The sequence below is a fragment of the Octopus bimaculoides genome, chromosome 11 (genome assembly GCF_046866305.1).
Source record: "Octopus bimaculoides isolate indiv1 chromosome 11, ASM4686630v1, whole genome shotgun sequence".
Lineage (NCBI taxonomy): Eukaryota > Metazoa > Mollusca > Cephalopoda > Octopoda > Octopodidae > Octopus > Octopus bimaculoides.
Genome location: NC_142938.1, coordinates 34,728,391 through 34,747,982, shown reverse-complemented (window position 1 = coordinate 34,747,982; position 19,592 = coordinate 34,728,391). Strand labels below are relative to the sequence as shown.

Here is a 19,592-nt window from a genome sequence, read left to right as displayed (position 1 = left end):
AGCGACATGATGCATGGTTATTCTAATCGGAGGGAGATTCAGCTGCAAAGGGGTGTCCAGTAAGCCGGCGAATACAGTATATTATTATTAATAATTTAGACTTAAAAAGTTTATAAGTTTTAATGAATAAAGTTATGGAAAACAGTCGAACAAACATGTAAATAATTTAAAAAGGGAAAAGATCATCAAGGAATTTTTTTGCAAAAAATTGCACAAATTCATCCTGATCAAGAGGCCTATCTGTTGGAGAAGGCATGGTCTGACGTGGAATAAACAGAAATTTATATAAGATATTCTATTGTAAAAATTGCCCAATAACGACAGGCTATTCATCTATGGAAGAAAATGAAAGACATTATCTTATTGTTTCAGTACGTTGGTAAAGTTTTAATAAATCTTAAAACGGTGATTTGAAAACCTATAAAAACATTTTATCTTTCACTCTGCTTGTTTCTGTTCCTGCAGTGACATACCTGAGACAAGGCGGCTTTGAGGCCATTCAGCATTAGGGAGGTTGAAGTCCCTTAGAAGAAGTATGTGAAGGCTGTCATCTATATTGGTGACTGCTTTTTCCATCATTTTGATGCTCTCTTTGAATGAGTCTTCATGATTTCAAGCATCTGGTGGGCAATATGTAGTACATATTACCATTTTCATCTGTTTAATGTGTACTACCAGTGTCAGAAACTAGCACTACAGGCATGACATCTACATTGCAACTCCACCATGAGTCCTTTCTCTTCTGTCAGTTCAAAATACAACATACTTTGACATGTGTATCTCAGCATCTGATATATCAGCATTCGCATGTGTTTCTGTTAGTGCTATGCATATTGCTTGATTACATGTAACTAAGTCTCTCAGGTATGGGGTTTTGTGGTGGTGTGATGTTACAAGGCCCCTGGCATTCAGCAAGAATACTAATGTGATGTAGAGGGTGTTAGTAGTGGCTTCTGATCTGACATTTGTAACAGCATCAGAAGTGGCCACCATGGATCTTTTGTTTTCAGTGGTCTTGAGTGCTGGAACATGTTTCTCAGATTCAATGTCTGATGAAGCCAGGTCAGGTGCCTTACAACCCTCTGTACCTTTTTCAAAAGCTACAACTGTTCAGCAGCTGCTGTCTGCACTTCGTCTGCATATTGTTTGCTCTTAGGAGCAGTGGAGACATTGTTTTGTGACCTTCTATGCTTGCATGAGTTGAATGGTTTGACAGGAACTGGTAAGCCAGAGGAGTGCACCAAGTTCCATTCTGCTTACAGACTGGACTAGGTGATGTTTGTGGCACCAGCACTGCCAAGGTCTGTTATGGCATGGTTTGTATGACTGGATGACCTTCATAATGCCAACCACTTTACAGAGTGGGCTGGATATGTGGCACCAGCAATATATATTGCACTTACAGATTCATAAAACTACTTTATCTTATTGAGTGACCCACATGGATAGCACTGGATCATGTAGCCATAGTAAATGATTAAATATTCTAAACAACCATACTTGCTGAATGCCAGGGGCCTTGTAACATCACACCACCACAAAACCCCATACCTGAGAGACTTAGTTACATGTAATCAAGCAATATGCATAGCACTAACAGAAACACATGCGAATGCTGATATATCAGATGCTGAGATACACATGTATGTTGTATTTTTTGGAATGCCAACCCCTAGGCACCTAAGCCACATTCCTAGCCCCACTACCAACATAATTTTAAACCCTATTTTCTAAACCTGAGTGTACCATTGAAAAATAGAGATGATGAAATATTGGCCATACATTTCTCTCTTTTGGTCACCCCCATAATCACCCCATTTTTCTTCAACACCTCTCTGGATCTCTCCACTGCCCACTTTGGGAACCACTGATTTACCCATGTCGGCAGTTTAAACCATTTTTAATTATTGTTGAATGTTAGAAAACAAGCTTGTTAAAAAGAAGCAATATTTTTTTCTACATGGTAAAACAAACAAAATATAATCTTTATCTAAAAAAATTTACATTTTTCTTCATTTTTTTTTTTCATAAATTTTGAAAAATAGTTAGTAGAGCAATATATATGTAACTTGTGAAATGTATTAAACTAAATAAAAATAGAAAATTTTTCTTATTTTCTAATGAAAATAACTACTTCCACATCATTTAATTATATCTTCAATACTCTTCATTTCAGTTTGTTAAATGTGGCTATGCTGGTTCCAATTTCCCCTCCCATATATTTCCATCATTAGTTGGGCACCCAATTATTCGTGCCACAAATAAAGTAGGAAATATTGAAGTCAAGGTAAGTTATACTGATTACTTTTGTTTGTAAATTTTTTTAGACTTTCATAATCTAATTATCTTATTGTGAGTGTTGTCTTTATCAGTTTTTGTCATAACTATCTGGTGATTATAACAACAGTTAGCTATGTTTCACATAGAAGGGAAAGAGTGCCAAATTTATATTTTACTTAAATTTAGAACAGAAATGGCAAATTGAGGTGCATTTGAAATCTTTGAATAATTCATAAGTAGCTCTGCAAGCAAATAAAAGTACAGCATACCCTATGTGGAGCAGATCTGCAGTTACCTTTAGGCAAATAGATGGTTTTGCACATTGAACAGTCTGCCTTTTCTGTTGTTTTTTTCCAAATATAGCCAGACTTTCTTAGTAGCCTCTTGCCAAAAGAATCTTGAATGTTGTCAAAGAATTTACCCATTTATTCCTGCTGACAAAGTCACTATGTTTGCTTCTCATTTTGTCACCAGTTTCACGCTGCACAAACAAGTCTTTGCAAGTCTTTCTTCTTTGGCCAAATCTCTTTACCACTAGGTGCATAAGTTTCATTGGTCCCTTAGCCTTAAATAATTAAGCAACCATTTAAGACAGTGTTCCAGCTTGGGTGCTCCCTTCTATTTAACAAATCTTTTCACTTTTTTCTTTCTTAAGATATTCACTTTGATGCAGAAATGTGTGACTATCTCCTGCACCTAAGAAATTGCTAACCCTGCCAGCTATTGTTCTGTACCATCAATAGTTCTTGGGTAATGGAAGCAATTATGATGGGAACCACCTTTACTGCTTCATATCTCATCATTTTTAGTATTACTCTTAACATCATCAAAACTGAATAGACTATGGCTGAAAAACCTTGTAAGCTTCCTCCATATGGACTTTACTTATCTTTGATCACAAACTTTGTATCATGTTGGTGCAACACAGCAAACCTCACTTGAATTTGGGCCACTCTTAAAGTTTAATTATCTCACAACTCTTTTTCTTTACATTGACTGATTGCCATCTCAAACTTCACATATGTGCACATGCATATATATATATGTGGGAAAACCTCAGTAAACCTCCAGATGTATGTCCTTTGTGAACAGTGATTCTCAAAAATTTCTTTCAATGATGGATTTGACAACCTAGTCTCATTCAATATCATCAAGATACGGTTATCACACATCTCAAGAAAATGCTTCAGTAGCATAAGTAACAGTTAAAACTATCATACTTATTAAAAAGGTTAGGTCAGGGATGACCAACTTATAATGCATGCATGAAAAGTGGCATGTTGTACACCTGTTCATATTATTCAGCACACATTTGATACTTGTTTGAACATGAGGTGGCAGCCACGATGGTCTGCTGCAGATTTTTGCTTTTCAGTTAATAATTGATTCTCTGGTGCTACAGAGTTGTCATTGTTTGCTCTTTATGAACATTTCCAGGCTTACATCCAATGGATGGATAGGTGTCCTCACCTTGTTTGTTGTTACCACATTTCAGCTGATGTACTCTACAACCTTCATCAGGTGTTTTGGTGGAATTTCAAACCCAACCCTTTGACTAATGGAGTACTCATTCCTAAAGTATTCTTTTTTGCTGATGTTATTTTTTCTGTTGATATTATTTCCTAGAAAGTGCTAAGAAAGTAAAAATGAGATCACAATTGATTCAGATTTGAAAAATTATCAGTTTTCTCACCAATTACCCCCAAATATTAAAAGCTTAGCAAAATCAAAACAGAATTCAAAGTTTCATTAGAGTAAACAATGCTTACATTTTTATATGAAATCATCATATCATGTAAAAATGCTAAACATATCTATCGTAACATTTTATACAAAAACTGAAAGATCTGCATGTTGCATCAAAACTCATGCATGAAAAATTTTATGGAATAGGAAATGGTAGGTTAAGATGCACTATATAGTGTTCAATGTCATATTGTTACATTTTTTAAATCAAAAATAGAGCTATTTGGCTTGTAAGCAATTTCTCAGTAACACACTGATTTCTTGTCTCTTGCAAAATTCACTGGTCTTTCTGATGCTACTAATTGTGTGACATCTTTGCTAAAGTTCCTCCTCCTCCTGAATTTAACAAGTTCAAGACGGAAGGAAATCCTTCTGGAACTTTGCCATACCTAAATGTTTTTTCTTTAACCAAATGACTTTTGAAGTGAACAGTGCTCTATATTGTAAATGTACTTTAAGCAAAAAAATGATATGCCTCCATTGAAGTACTAATCCGCACCTGTTTTGGACATTTTCTTTTGGCTCTCACAAAAATTTGTTGTAACCATGTATTTTCTTTTCCTTAAAGTTGATTTGCTATCAAATTTATTTTCCTTTGACTTTTCCTAAAGTAATATTTGGTTTTTATTTCTTTAAAATGTCTTTGTAAAATCTTTATACTTGTTAAATAACAGGTAGAACATTGATCTAATTTTTGTACAAATCCACTTTAGTTTTAGTTTAAATTCTTATTCCATTTGACAGGACTTAATGGTGGGAGAAGAGGCCAGTGCCCTTCGTTCAATGCTTGAAGTGAAATATCCAATGGAAAATGGTATTGTTCGTAACTGGGAAGATATGCTGCATGTGTATGATTACACATTTGGTCGAGACAAAATGAATATTGATACTAGCAATAGCAAAATTCTACTCACAGAACCTCCCATGAATCCAATAAAAAACAGAGAGAAAATGGTGGAGGTAAGAATATCTGTTCAGTTTTGCTAATATATTATGATAATTTATAGATCATGCAGTTATGTCCAAAGAGAAAGCAAAAAGGCTGAAACTATCTTTATACATTTAGGAATTTACAATAAGGGCATTAAGAGCAAAACTGGATTGAGGCCAGCTAATATTATGCCCATTTTATATTTATACATAATATTATACAGTGTAATTGTTTTTATATATAGCTGCTTTTCAGTACTTTAGTTGTAATTAATTATTCTGTTTATATTATCAATGATAAATAGCTTTCAAAGAGAAATAAAAGATAAGTTTATTGTTGCATTGTTTATTTTTCTCTGATATACGGTATGATTTGTTTCTCTTTGAACATACTGCATGATTTGTTTTATAAGTTTCCAATTCTGATGTTATTTTGCTTCTTTTTAATATACAGGTTATGTTTGAAAAATATAATTTCCATAGTGTATACATTGCAATTCAAGCTGTTCTAACATTATATGCACAAGGTAAACTATTTCTATCCTTGTTTTTTTCCACTCCTATATTATTTGAGACTGACCTGTTGACTTTTTATCACATTTTCATCTTTTCATGTCTAAATCAAATTAAATGAAATTTTTCCTTCATAAACTAGTAAGTTTAGAGATTTTATATAATATATTTGCCTTAATTTTATTGAAATGAAAGTAATAAAATGAAAACCAAATAGAGTATATGTAAGCTGTTTCTAATGTGAAGGCATTTGGTTTTATTTTTTGACAAGTCTTTATTTCAAATGTTATTTTATTTATTAGCTTTTGATTTAATATTTGAAGCATCAAATTTATCCTACCACTTTTGTTATATCCAGTAAATCTTTTACCAAACAAATCTAACAATTTGCAACTTTATTTTTTTATTTATAGGTCAAGTTCACATTTAGTTTCAAATTCAGGGATTTTAAATTTATCTTTACTTTTACCTATTGCAAAGATTTGATCCTAGGAATAACTTGCTAAGCATAATTTGATTTCATTTCTGCAATTTATATATTATCTTGCTAGTCTAAGTGAAGGGACTGTGCCTATGGCCCTTGCTGGCCTTACATTGAAACCATTAATATTCCACTTAAGCTATTGCAAGTTGATGACCACAGGAAAGATAAGGGCAGAGAGGGGATTTGCAAAGACTAATGTTCTGAGGGAAAAGGAATGGGTAGTTAGTGCAAGGTCTGGGTAGTTGGGCACAATATGGGTGATGAGCAGAGGAAAGGCAAATAAATTAAAAATCCTTTGGTAGTGGTGATTCAATAACTGCCGGCTTCTGAAGAGCACTATAGTTGCAGTGTAAAAGGCAGACACACAGAATGTCTATGGACCAAAGATGGGCTTTATGTCAATTAGTCAGGTGGCCTTTCTATGCATGTGACCTAGGATCATTGTGCATGCAAAAGCAACACCATCCTAGATGATATGACTGCAGTATTCCATAGTCTCATCTGAGCTTTGTGGAGAGGTAGTACAGAGTGACCCCCCAAAAAAAGACAACCCACAAATCTTTGAATAAAATGACGCAGTGGGATAAATCAAAATGAATAGTGGTTCCAGCAAGACGGGGCCACCCCTACACATCAAATGACTCCCTAGCCTGGCTAAGAGAGTGATTTTAGGAGAGACTGATCAGTGGGAAGTGTGACGTTGAATGGGCACCGCATTCACTGGACTTGAACCTCACCAGATTTTTATCTGTTGGGATATCTCAAGGATAATGTTTACCAGAACAACCCTCAAGCAATCACAGCAGAAACCAAGGAAATCCCCAAAAAAAGGAATGTGTTCAAGTAATTGACAATTTTGCATGATGTATGCCATTTGGGGCATATTTTGAAAAGAACATGACTTTTATGCAAAAGGAATGATCATACACAGACCGAAGTCTAAGTCCAGCAAATTTCTTGAAATTTGCTTGACCTTTGTAGGATTTAACCCTTTCGTTACCAAACCGCCCAAAGCCGCCCGAAAAAAATTTTGGTTCATGTGACCAAGCTGCCCAAAACCGCCCATAATCACCTATTCATATTTAAATGAGAATATCCAAGCAAATCTCGTTAGTACATTTGTGAAAACATGTGATTATTTGTGTAAACAGTTCAGCTATAGTTTTGTACGACGATCGTGTTTTTTTAATTTTGTGAATTTTGGGAGATTTTCCGTTGAAGACCTTGATAAATCCAACTCTGTAACCGAAAAAAAAAGCACGTGGTATTTGATAATGAATCTGAGGTTTCATTTTCCGAAAATGAAAGCAGTGAATCCGAGAGCTCCGATGATAGCAATAAAGAGAACGAATTAGTACCTGAATGGAGTGAAAATTTAAAAACTCCTTCTTTCAGTGATTTTTCTGAAGAAACTGGACCAAGTCACAGTCTTACCCAGGAGAGTAAAGCTTTAGACTATTTCTTTTTGCTTTTTCCGATGTGCCTATTTGAATTGATTACGGCGGAAACAAACCGTTACGCTAAATGTAAACAAAGTGTAAAAAAGGATAGTTTGTGGTTTCCCATAAACTTGAATGAAATTAAAGCATATTTTGCCATAAATATTAGAAAGTTACCTAGAATAACAAATTACTGGAGTAGTGATGAACCCTTTGGAGACGAATATGTCTCAAGTATAATGATGAGGATACGGTTTTTAAAATTGACTCAATATCTACATGTAAGAGACACGAGCAGTACACCAGTACGTGGAAAACCAGACTTTGATCCCACATTTAAAATAAGACTGTGTTCAAAGCACATATAAAACAGTTTATAGATGAGGATATGGTGGGCTATAAAGGCCGAGTGCGTTTTCGACAGTATATGCCAGGAAAGCGCACAAAATGGGGGATCAAAGTTTGGAAAAAATTTTTGAATCAAATACTGGGTGCTGCTCTGGATTTTAATTTTATACTGGCAAAAGAGACAGTAATAAATCCAGTAATGTGCACAACTCTTCTATAATAATATTTTGTTGTATACCCAATTGAATATTAGCTAATAACCCATTTTCTATAGCGATGTTTGAACAAAAATTTTAATAATTTTATATTTTGTTGAATTTACCTGTATTTACCTGTAATTAAAGTCACTTTGTGACAAAAATTTTGGTATAGAATTGGTTGAGAACCTTTCGTTAAATTATCTTCCAAAAATCACATTAATATGTTGATAAATAAAAAAGTTAGAGTTGTTTAATGAAACCAGCCTAAATTTATGATTATGTTAGAAATTAATTGAAACACATAAGGGGTGTAATTTGGTTAGAAATATGGTAACGAAAGGGTTAATAAAATTTTTATGGATTCTGTTTTTTTGGGGGCCACCCAGTAATTGTTGGAAGTGAAATATTTTTTGATTCCAGTTTGTGAAGTGCAGTTCTGGCTATGTTAAAGAAAAACTGATTGCGAGGCCTAGCATTTGGAATGATCAAAGAGCTGTGGTTGCCAGACACTAAGTGGTATGAACTGAACTGAATTGTTTTCATGGTACATGCAGTGCCTTTTTTTCTGTTCCGTTTTTTTGTAGGGGTGGAGACAAGATTTGCATGACCCTGTTAGGGAATAGTTTTGGGTTCTATATATATGGAGTCAGTACAGGTTTGGTGTGAGGTATTTAGGTTGCATGTGGATGGTGCTTGGGTGAAGATGGTTATGGAAGAGTGAAGGATGAGATTCTCTGAGCCTGAGTAAGTGTTGTTGGGTCATTGAATATAGAAGTTGCCATTATGATGACAGAGATTGATAGTTCAGGAGAATGCAGAGTCAGAGGCAGTGCTTTTCTGCAGGGCATCCACCCTACTTCCTAAAATTAGAGTATGTTCCTGTGTTAAAAAAGAGACCAAAGGTCTAGCTTTGCAATGCAGTGTTTGAGTGTAATGGAAGGGACATTATTTGTAGCCTTGTTGATTTGAACCATGTGAATCACTGGTTAAAATTGCTCACCTACAAGTTACATCCATTTTTCATTTTAAGAGATTGATAACTTCCTATTGCACTGTTGCAGCCTGTGTTGACAAAGCTCTTTCTATCCTACATTATCAACTCTATATTCCCCAGGGTTCAGTTCAGTCTTTCACTCTTTTGTTTATATATCCAATGACCTATTGACAGCCAGATAAAAAGCAGAAACTACATATGCACAGACACCACTTTTCAGAGTGCAGTTTTGAATAAAGGGAGAAGTGTGGACAACAGAGATGGATTTGGGAAATTTGTATGTTGGACAGCATTAAGATGTGAGATGTGTAGGGTCTAGGCTGAAATGAATTATGCGAATGTTAAAAAAGGGAAGAGAGAATTAACCAAAGAGATTAATATGGGGAAATGTGAAGAGTAATGGTGCATCACAGAAAATACCTGCTTGAAGACAAATCCAGATGCTTCCAACAAACAAATGTTTGCCAGGTGGTGGCATTAAAAAGGTGGTATGATGTGCCTACCTCTCAGAAAAATAAAATGTTTAATGTAATTTGTCAGAATCAGCTATTTATAAATATCTTGTTTGTTAATCATTGTAGGGTTACAGACAGGAGTAGTTGTGGATTCTGGTGATGGTGTAACTCATATTTGCCCAGTTTATGAAGGGTTCTCTTTACCTCACTTAACACGGCGTCTTGATATTGCTGGTAGAGACATTACTAAATATCTTATTAAGGTATGTTCACACTACCATTATCCTCAATCATTTACTAAGTAATTAAAGTCTAATTTGTTTGAAATACTTGAGATTTTTATCAACATCCTTTTCAGGATCTTAAGAATTACATCTTTAAGAGGAACAGTGGCTGTAATATTATCGTTGGATTTCTTGCTCCCCCACTTCTCTCTCTCTCTCTCTTTCTTTTATTGTGTTCCTGTGCAAAGCTTACTACTTCATATGTTCCATTCCTTTCTCAACTAGTTTAACCTTTTTTCTCTCCTCCAGCTGCTGCTTTTAAGAGGTTATGCTTTCAATCACTCAGCTGATTTTGAAACTGTTCGTATTATGAAAGAAAAACTTTGTTATGTAGCATATGATGTGGTCCAAGAACAACAACTTGCTCTTGAAACAACCGTCTTGGTAGAGTCTTATACAGTGAGTATTGCCACTAGTGTGTTTATATATATATGTGTGTTATGTAAGGTATAAGTTAGAGGTGTTAAGCCCTCTAAGAGATAGAAGTATCCGAATGCACTCCTGGTAATTACCTCAGTAAGTATGGTCCTTGGTATAAGTTATATGGCAGCAGGTAATTTAAGAGGTAAACCGTAGTTTAATGTATATATAGATGATAAGAAAATGGAGGAAAAACAACAAATAGAAGTGTGTCTGTTGTGCTAAAAAGCCATTATTTAATTAATTAAGCAAGGTGAGGGTAAGAGTGAGTTTACAGCTGTTTCTGTGTACCTGTGGCAAATTTTTTCAATTTTGAAAACTCATCAGCAGGCAAGCAGCGATAAAATTCAGTGAGTTTTCCTTCTCTGTGCTTCTCTTTCAACAAGGTATTAGCTTGCAAGTCAATAACTTCCAGTTGTAGTTCAGTTGGCATGTTATCAAGATTATAGCCAAAGGGATTTTCAAACAAAAGAATTTCATTCTCAATTCTGTCAAGATCTGAAAATCTTTGAGAAAAATGCTTATTTAAGTCCCAAATAATTTTTTTCTGAAACTCGAGGTTAACATGTGCCACATTTTCTGTACAAAACTCTTGAAAACACTGAAAATTATAGTTTTCTCCGAAAAACTGTAATAATTCTGTAGAGATCACAGACAAGGTTATTCTTTCCTTGCAGTTTTAAATTCAATTCATTCATATGAGAAGTAACGTCAACTAGAAATGACAACTTTGATAACCATGAAGGATCTGACAGCTGTGGATCAGCTCTATTCTTTTCTGTGAGAAAAAGATCTGTTTCTCTTTGGAGCTTATAAAAACGAAACAGGACTTTACCGCAACTGAGCCATCTCACTTCAGTGTAGTAAGGCAAGTCACAGAAATTAGAATCCATTTCTTCAAGGAAAGTCTGGAACTGTCAGTGATTAAGCCCATGATTCCGAATAAAGTTCACCACAGTTGTAACCTATTTTAATACGCAAGAAATATCTAAGTGTTTTCCATAGGGTGCTTGCTGATGTATAATGCAGTGTATAAACAGAGCTTTCAGAAGTTGAAGCTCCTCCAACTTGGTCTCGATCTGCCCTACCAAACCCTTCCTCACTCCTGCCATGTTTTTTCCTCCATCGACTGTAACACACTGAAGCTGATTCCACTGAAGGTTATAGTTTTGCAAAGTTTTCTATACTTCTATGAAAATATCTTCTGCAGTTGTTGTTCCATGTATACTGTAAACGGATGCCATTTCTTCTATAATCTCAAAGTTGCAATTAACACCACAAATGAACACAAGAAGTTGTGACGTACTAGTGAGATCAGTAGACTCATCCATTGCTAGAGAATACCACAAAAATTTCTTTGCTTTCTCATGTATCTGTAACTGTATTCTCTCCAATTTCTGCCATTCTCCACACAACTGAACTTACTGAAAGGCTGATACAGCCAAACATGTTAGCTTTTTCAGGACACAATTCATTTGTTGCTTCCATCATGCACTCTTTTATAAGGTTTCCGTCAGTAAATGGTTTTCCTCGCTCTGCCAACTTATTCACTATTTTGTAACTTACACAAGTGATAGATTCATTTTCAAAAACTTTTTCATAAAGAAATTCATTTGAGATTCCAAACTGTGTTTCATAGATTCAAATTTCTCAGACCGCAACTTTCCAGAATATTTAGAATGTGTTGAGAGATGTTTTGCTTCGTAATGACGACGAATATTGTACTCTTTCATAACAGCAACACTTTTGTTGCATATCAGGCAACTAGCTTTCTGGTCGTTTGTTTCTCCAAAGAAGTACTTTTCTTTATTGAAAATGTGACATTCATCATCAACCTTTCTCTTCTTAGTAGCCATAGCGATGGATGAAGAAAAAACAAAAGCAGTCTTAGGCCTCGGCATCAGATATTCTTGTTTTAATTGTAATCCCTAGTAACTGACTAGCTTGAGGTACACATGATGTACTCTAGTAATTATTATGGTGTGTGAAATACATAACGCATGACTCAGTATACATATGACATGCATACTCCAAGAAGTGTAAGAAGCAGTATAAAAGCATGTTTACTTTTTTCAGCATACGATGGCAGGCCAGACAAAATGACATCACGCCGGCCTGTGGGCCATAGTTTGGTGACCCATGCTTTTCGCAATGCAGCTTAAATCTAATATAGTTCACTCCATAATGAGACTTAGAGATAAGCACTTGAACTTAAATAACAAATACTCAGGAATCTTTAAGAATAAAATTAGAGTAGGCCATAGCCTTACTAGTAACCTAGCTACCATCATAGCTAGACGCTTTCTACAAAGCTAGAAAAAATACTAGCATAAAACATAACAGCCAACAAGCAAATGGAATTAATCTAGTCCCTAATAGCCAACCCGCAAACAACACGGACCTGATAAATAATTACCCCCCCTCAACATAACATAACATAAGCACAGATAAACCAAATAATTTATGTGGCTGCAGAGACAGAACTAAGTGTCAATTCTCCAATAGGTATAAAACAAAAAAACGTAATATACCGATGTGATGTACTCACAACTAACCATACGAAATCGTATATAAGAGCTATGAAAAATGAAATGATACTTAGATACAATTCCCACCAATCTACATTTAGAAATAGAAGTAAAGCAAACTCTACAAGACTTAGTAGCTACATTTGGGAACTAAAAGACAAAAAAAAAATCAACTATAGTTTAGAATGGCATATCCTAGAAAAAAATTCGTCTTGTACCATTAACAGTAAAACACTGTCAGCCTCTGTAACAGAAAAACTACTGATATTAATGGCCAAATCATCTCTACTCAATAAGAAATATGAAAATAAAATTTTTGTCTGCATAAAGGCAGATTTGTATTCTCTAAGTTTTGTTAAACCCACTCATTCCTATAAATACCACTATCTCCTAGCTTAAATGTTATTTGCAGACCTAATTATCAGCCTATTACCTTCCCTAACCTAACTAGCTTACACATATCCAACCAACAATATAAATAAATAAACATATACATATCTTATACTAGCCTACCCCAACCCACATTATCAATAAATAACTAATATACCTAAGCTACTTTCTACGCTAGCCTACCTTATCCCTATAATTCTTTCCTGTCGAGAACTACCAACTCTTTTACACATTAATTTCCTCCTTTATCTTTTTCTTTACCTTTCCATTGCACTCCTCAGGCATAAATATTCTGTAACTTTGTATTTACACGCTTAATCACACTTATGCTAGATATAAACTTTACCCTCATTTTCGGCTTCCTCCAAATATACGAACTACCCACAACCTATAAGTTAGTGACACTTAGCTCCTATTAACCACACTGGATATCCATAATTAGGGATAACTACCTCAGATTACACCACCGGTCAACTAGCTATAATAATTATCTACAAGACTTTGAATTCAACCATCCTCTATTCTTCAACTACCTCATAATGAATTTAATGAACACAACTAAGATGTAAGACTTTCGAATCATTGAAATTTTTCTTTTCTGATTTCTCCCTTTATCTTTCGCTCTATTCTCCTCTTTGTCTATCTCCGCCTTCTTCGTTCTGATGATGTCTACCATTTGCAATGAGGTAAACACCTATTTACCTCAACTTTGATACATAGAAACGGCTGTAAACTCACTCTTACCCTCACCTTGCTTAATTAATTAAATAATGACACACTTCTATTTGTTGTTTTTCCTCCATTTTCTTATCATCTAATATATATATATATATATATATGCATGCACACACACACACACACATATCTTGAACAATTTATTTTCAACATGGAAGCAACTCAAAATACTTCAAAAGAGCCAGCACAAACTATGCTGTGTTGCAGATTCATCTAACCATTGTCTCCTTGGAAATACGAAAGTGAAACATGATGATTAGATTAATCATTAATCTTTTTTAATCCTGTTTATCTCTAATTAATTTGATTATAATGCAACATTTCAAAATATTTGTCACTTGGTCCTTATATTCATTGTTCACTTAATCATTTCGATTTTTGACTTGGATATTACCAAATTCAGTGCCTAGACTCCATTAAGTTATTAAATTTTAATGTAATAACTTATTTTAATGTTAGATTAATACTGAAAGTTTGTATCCAAATTCTTTTCTATGAAAATGAAAGTAATGGTTGAACAATTACAACAATGGTTATAACTTTGTAACTGATGGAGCTGTATAACACTTTTTTGATGATATGGTGATTGTCTTCATCTTTTTTTTTTTTTACTTACACAGTGTGATATAAATAAGAATAAAAACCTAATGTATTATAAAATGGTTTTATTATATAGCTTCCTGATGGTCGAGTTATAAAAGTTGGTGGTGAAAGATTTGAAGCTCCTGAAGCATTGTTCCAGCCCCATCTAATCAACATTGAAGGTGTTGGTGTTGCTGAATTACTCTTCAATACTATACAGGCAGCAGACATTGATACACGCACTGAATTCTATAAACATATTGTGCTGTCTGGTGGCTCAACTATGTATCCTGGCCTTCCTAGTCGTTTAGAAAGAGAACTCAAACAACTTTATCTTGAACGAGTGCTTAAAGGAAATTCATCAAAACTTTCAGTAAGTTTTTTTTGTTGATCTGGTTTAATGTTAAAATACCACCCTACAATAACTAGACTTATGACTTTGCTACACACTTCTATCTATAAATATGCCAAACAATATTCTTTTAATGCATATGTTTGATGTACATTAAAATGAAAATATGTCCTGCATTATTAAATTTAGTTGACTGTAACCTTGTTCAAAAAATGTAACAATCTTAAAAAGTATTAAAAATGTAATCTCTTTCTATTAACTACCATTGTTCTTTCATACTTTAATTTTTATCTTTTAATTTTCTCTTTTGCTAATTGATTTTTCTCTTTACATATATATCTACATAGGTGTATTGATTTTAACTATATATAATAGTTATTTTTTAATATTTTGTTGAATTTGCAATTTGGCAAGTGTTATTGAGCCTAATTTTATCGTTTTGAAACTATTTTGTTTGATTAAAAGAAGCAAAATGGTTGTGGAATTATGGTTTGAGATTACTGACCATGTCCAAAATCCTTATAGCATTGTGTTGTACCTAACAATGGATTCTATTCTCAATGGACTCTTGCCTAACAATGGATTCTATTCTCATTCCATGAATGAATGGTTTGTGTTAAAGACATATGGCAATAAAACCAAAATATCTGAATTTACAAAGGTATCCTGGACTATGATTGATTCTTGTAATTAAATTGGAAGAGATGAGTTTTGATCTAATTTGACTTAACCTTCTTAGTCATTTAGAGACCACATTCTAAAATCTGCAACTAAATGCATTTTCTAAACCATCCAAACTAAGATTTTAAAAATTAAGGTGCTAGTTTAACTCAAATGTCATGATTCATGCCCTGTCACCTTACTGATTTACTCTGAATCATATTTGCATTAACACCTTAAAGTCGTAATGATGGTCAAGATAGATGAATACAAAACTAAAAATGTTAATGTCCTTCTTCTGAGATAAAATCCTATTAGGCTTGACTATCTTACATTTTATTTGTAGACAACAAAATAAAAATACAAGTAATGTAGTATTCATTTCTATTTGTTTTATTTTCCTCTAAAATCAAATTGGTTTAATGCATAGTTAAAAGTAGCCATTAGTAAATATATCCTGCTTTAAAGCATTTATTCTGATGATTTAGTAGAAGCAACATTGACTGATAGCATTTATATTTAATTAAAATGAAAAAAATCTTTAATTAACATGCAGATGGGAACTAACATAAATGATTGCTTTTAAACTTCCTTTTCAATCTTCAAAATTTGTAATAGGATTTAATATTTATTTTGAAAATATCTGTTTTGATTTTATCTGTTTCATTTGAATCCTTATTGAAAAATATTCTAATGTATTTTAATTTTCAGAAATTTAAAATTCGAATAGAAGACCCACCTCGCAGAAAGCATATGGTATTTTTAGGTGGTGCTGTCCTAGCAGATATTATGAAAGATAAAGATTCTTTTTGGATGACTAAAGAAGAATACATGGAAAAAGGCCTAAGGGTTCTTGAAAAACTTGGTATCAATTCCAAATAGTTTAAAATTATTTCTAGGTACACAATACACATATACTGAGAATATTATGCATGCGTGCACACACACACACTGACTTACATTGTAATCTTTTGAAGTATTTGATAATGCATAGTGTTGTGTACCTGTAATATAAATGAAAAAGATGCACATGATTATGAACTACAATGTCAACTAAAGTTGTTGGTCAGTCTAGTCTTCCACTGCCATTTAATTTATCAGTATCCTTTTCGGCTCTACTGATTTTAATCTATCTCTTGTGGGATTAGATTTTTTTTTTTTTTTTTGGAGCTTTATTCTTAACTAACTTAATCAGATATTTTATTTTTACCTGGTAAAGTTAACTATATATTGTAATATCCAATTCTTAATTGAGAATTTCTAGCTTAAATTTTTTTTTATTGAAAAATTTTAAAAAAAGCCTTGCCTTTAATTTTCACAGCAAGACCCTACTTATCTCAAAACAGCTTTTTGCCTGAGTATCTAACAATGGCAGGAAAGTATTTCTGAAAAGTTATTACCCAACAATATTTGTGTGAGTCATGTCATATGTTGTATAAATTTATCCCTTGTAATGCATGATTATCAGATTATTTTGATTTTAATATGCCATTATACTGATTGTATATCATACAAGTGATATAGTGTATTGAGAAAGAATACTTTAGACATGGATAGTATCATGATGTTGGCATACCATATGAGTGTTACGATGAGAAAATTAGCTGTAGTCTTTGAAGGAAGTAAAATGAATGCTTCACAGCTATATATAGCTATATATAAAGGGTATAGCATTAATTGTTTGCAAATTATGTTATGTGGATTGCATCATAAAAACTGTATAATACTGTTCATATAGTATAAGGATTACTATATACTATACACTCACTATATAATAAAGATTATGGTAGAATAATTCTATGGACTATACTGCATATTAGTTTAATGAACTTTTACTATATGCTGGATATAAGGATGCTTGTTTAATTGAAAGCCATTTTTTTAAATCAAGGCTTTTCGTTTTCATATTTTTTATATTAAAAGTTAATCTACGTAAAAAGAATGTTCTCAAATGTTATATAAAAGTTTAATGTTGACAGATTTTTTAATAATTGGTATCAAAATAATGTGATTGTATATCTGCTGGCTGATATTCTGACAGCCAGCATTTATCTTTGAGATCGCTTCAACTACACGTATTTTCAAAGCTTTTTATTTTCTTCTGTTTAATCTATTCAAATATAATTGCCACCAAGTTTACGTACAACTAAACAATATGAGTACATATTAAAGACTGTCATTATCAACAAAACAGTCTAAGTTGTGACATATTGGATGACTAATTAATTCAGCTAACGAAAGGTCTTTTATATTTTAAGCAATTTGTATTGTACTTTAAATGCCTTGTTATTGGAAGACATTAAAACATATTTGTAGAATTTCTTTTACAAGTTATTGAGTTCATTTTTACAAATATTTTACATAACTCCAAGCATGCACAAGTAAGTAAACAAATAAAAGATAGTAGTTCGAGTTGCATTTAATAATATGCTTGCTCAGCTCCATATTACTCAGTTTTGCAGATGCTGACATGTGTTTACATTTAAGATGTATATCTGCACAAAAAAAACTTTGAGTAATGTTGTCCTGAATCTTGTTTATATATACAGGCATATTTCAGCTTAAGTCGTTCTCGATTGTATGTCAGTTTTCAAAAATAATATCTGGAAAAATAAAAATCAAGTCAAGTCATTTTACTCGACATTACGTCTCTCCGCCACAAATATTGGAATTGTAAAATCACTTGAAAACCGTTAAAAGCACATAAAATCATGTTACTGTATAAAATATGTACAGTAAATGTTAAGATACACACCGTAAAGTAATGTAGCTTAGTGAACGAAAAAGGGAATCGGCTGTCTTGTCTTTATAGGTCTTTCAGAACTTATATTGCACCGTAGTTCCAATATCTACCATTAGATGTCATTGCCACTCATGATTCCTGCGATTGTTTTGAATTCAGATTTGTTTGCATCTGTTTATCAGCTACTTTCGCATTCATTTGTGACTTTATTTTTTGCCCCGATGGCTCCTAAGAAAATTCATAGTGAAAGTGCTAAGCATTCATAATCTCAGTTTATGAATACATTTTGGCAGTGTTTACCGTACATCATGGATGCTTTATTTATGAATGCAGTTTGCAATAAGACATGGTAAAATAGAAGCCTTTTTTAAGCGTAAAAAACAAATTCAGCAATTATTATTATTTTGGAATAGTAAAAAAAACTAAAGATAAACTGGTCGTGATAAAATGCTGTGAAAAAGTGGTAGCAATTGCTCGATCTTTTGGGATGAGTTGGACAACTGTATCAATGATAGTACATAATAAGGACAAGATTTTAGCACATATCAAATCTGAAGCCCCAGGGATGAAGAACACTGTCATCAATAAGAAAAGAGGCAAAATCTTTGAAGAAATGGAAAGTCTTCTTTCTCTTTGGATTGTTAGGTTGAATTGTCAGCATGCTACTATTAGTCAAGAAATCATTCAAGAGAAAGCATTGTTTTTGTTTGAGGACCTGAAGAAAAAAATATCTAAATAAGAAGTCAAAGAGAGTTCGTGAGATTTAAGGAGCGAAGAAGTTATCACTCCATTAAGAAGCAAGGTGAAAGTGTATCAGCTGACGAACAAGCAGTAGTGGAATTTCCTAATGCATTAAAGAAAATCATTGAAGAAAACAGGTTTCTTCCCAAACAGATTTTTAATGTAGTTGAAACTGGATTGTATTGGAAAAAAATTGCCAGACCATTCATTCATTTCCAAGGAGGAGAAAACAGTTCCAGGTTACAAGGTCTCAAAAGAATGTGTGACTGTTATGTTGGGAGATAATTGTGCAAGAGATTTTAAGTTAAAGCCATTGCTTGTATATCATGCACACAATGCCTGTGCCCTGAAGAACATACCCAAGGCATCTCTTCCTGTTATATGGATGGCTAATTCAAAAGCATGGGTTACTGTTGTTATTTTTCAAGATTGGTTCTTCAGTCATTTTATCCCAGTAGCAGAGAAGTACTGTAAGGAGAGGGGGATTCCTTTTAAGGTTTTACTTATCTTAGATAATGCTCCTGGCTACCTGCACAACACCATAGATTTTGACCCTAACGTTACCATCGTATACCTCCCTCTGAACACCATGTCTCTTCTGTAGCCAATGGATCAGGGAATAATTGATATCTTCAAGTGTTATTTCGTGACTTTTGGAAGAGATATGGAATGATGTACAGAGCATGGCTATGAATGGTGTATGGAAGAAGTTATGCCCGCAATTCCTGAATGATTCTAAGGAGTTTGATAATATTGCAATCAACAAAA

The 19,592-nt window shown here is 33.5% G+C and overlaps 1 protein-coding gene across 2 annotated transcripts in view; it reads left to right on the top strand.

The window, feature by feature from the left end:
• The window catches only part of LOC106878019 (actin-related protein 2), a 43,806-nt gene extending 26,139 nt beyond the window's left edge, over positions 1-17,667 (top strand). For both annotated transcript variants that reach the window (XM_089359799.1, XM_052971681.2), the window contains exons 2-8: positions 2,177-2,287; positions 4,771-4,986; positions 5,411-5,483; positions 9,516-9,652; positions 9,923-10,072; positions 14,423-14,701; positions 16,052-17,667. In XM_089359799.1, the coding sequence (XP_089215925.1) occupies positions 4,777-4,986; positions 5,411-5,483; positions 9,516-9,652; positions 9,923-10,072; positions 14,423-14,701; positions 16,052-16,222 (1,020 nt within the window). In that variant the 5' untranslated portion in view covers positions 2,177-2,287; positions 4,771-4,776 and the 3' untranslated portion in view covers positions 16,223-17,667. The remainder of the gene's footprint in view (positions 1-2,176; positions 2,288-4,770; positions 4,987-5,410; positions 5,484-9,515; positions 9,653-9,922; positions 10,073-14,422; positions 14,702-16,051) is intronic.
• The last annotated feature ends 1,925 nt before the right edge of the window (positions 17,668-19,592 follow it).